Source organism: Nanorana parkeri, unplaced genomic scaffold (assembly GCF_000935625.1).
Source record: "Nanorana parkeri isolate BGI_ZX_2015 unplaced genomic scaffold, ASM93562v1 scaffold545, whole genome shotgun sequence".
In the NCBI taxonomy this organism is placed as follows: Eukaryota; Metazoa; Chordata; class Amphibia; order Anura; family Dicroglossidae; genus Nanorana; species Nanorana parkeri.
Window position 1 is genome coordinate 7,801 of NW_017306813.1, and position 586 is coordinate 8,386.

The 586-nt window shown below is 57.0% G+C and overlaps 1 protein-coding gene across 2 annotated transcripts in view; it reads left to right on the forward strand.

Moving 5' to 3' along the window:
• The first annotated feature begins 44 nt into the window (after positions 1-44).
• RAB3GAP1 (RAB3 GTPase activating protein catalytic subunit 1) overlaps positions 45-586 on the forward strand; it is a 114,981-nt gene continuing 114,439 nt past the window's right edge. For both annotated transcript variants that reach the window (XM_018561806.1, XM_018561808.1), the window contains exon 1: positions 45-64. In XM_018561806.1, the coding sequence (XP_018417308.1) occupies positions 47-64 (18 nt within the window). In that variant the 5' untranslated portion in view covers positions 45-46. The remainder of the gene's footprint in view (positions 65-586) is intronic.

A 586-nucleotide genomic window follows, 5' to 3' on the forward strand; every position in this document is an offset into this window, starting at 1 on the left:
TTGCTCCAGTTCCGGCTTCCTGTAGTGACGTCACCAGACTGACAACATGGCGGCTGACAGTGATGTAAGTAGCCGGGCTTGTGTGGCAGCTGTCAGGGGATGGAGCTGTGTACAGTGACAGGTCTGTGTTGAGTGGACAGCTCAGTGTTGACTGACATGTCTGTGCACCATGACTGGGCTGTGTTGAGTGACAGGTCTGAGTTGAGTGACTGGACGGTGGCAGGTCTGCGTTGAGTGACAGGTCTGCGCTGAGTGACTGGACGGTGTCAGGTCTGCGTTGAGTGTCAGGTCTGCATTGCGTGACAGGTCTGCGTTGAGTGACTGGACGGTGTCTGGTCTGCGTTGAGTGTCAGGTCTGCGTTGAGTGTCAGGTCTGCATTGCGTAACATGTCTGCGTTGAGTGACTGGATGCTGGCAGGTCTGAGTTGAGTGGCCGGTCTGCGCTGAGTGACTGGACCGTAACAGGTCTGCGCTGAGTGTCAGGTCTGCGTTGAGTGTCAGGTCTGCGCTGAATGACAGGACGGTGGCAGGTCTGCACACAGCGACTGGGCTCTGGCAGGGCAAAGTGTGCAGTGATGGGACGATG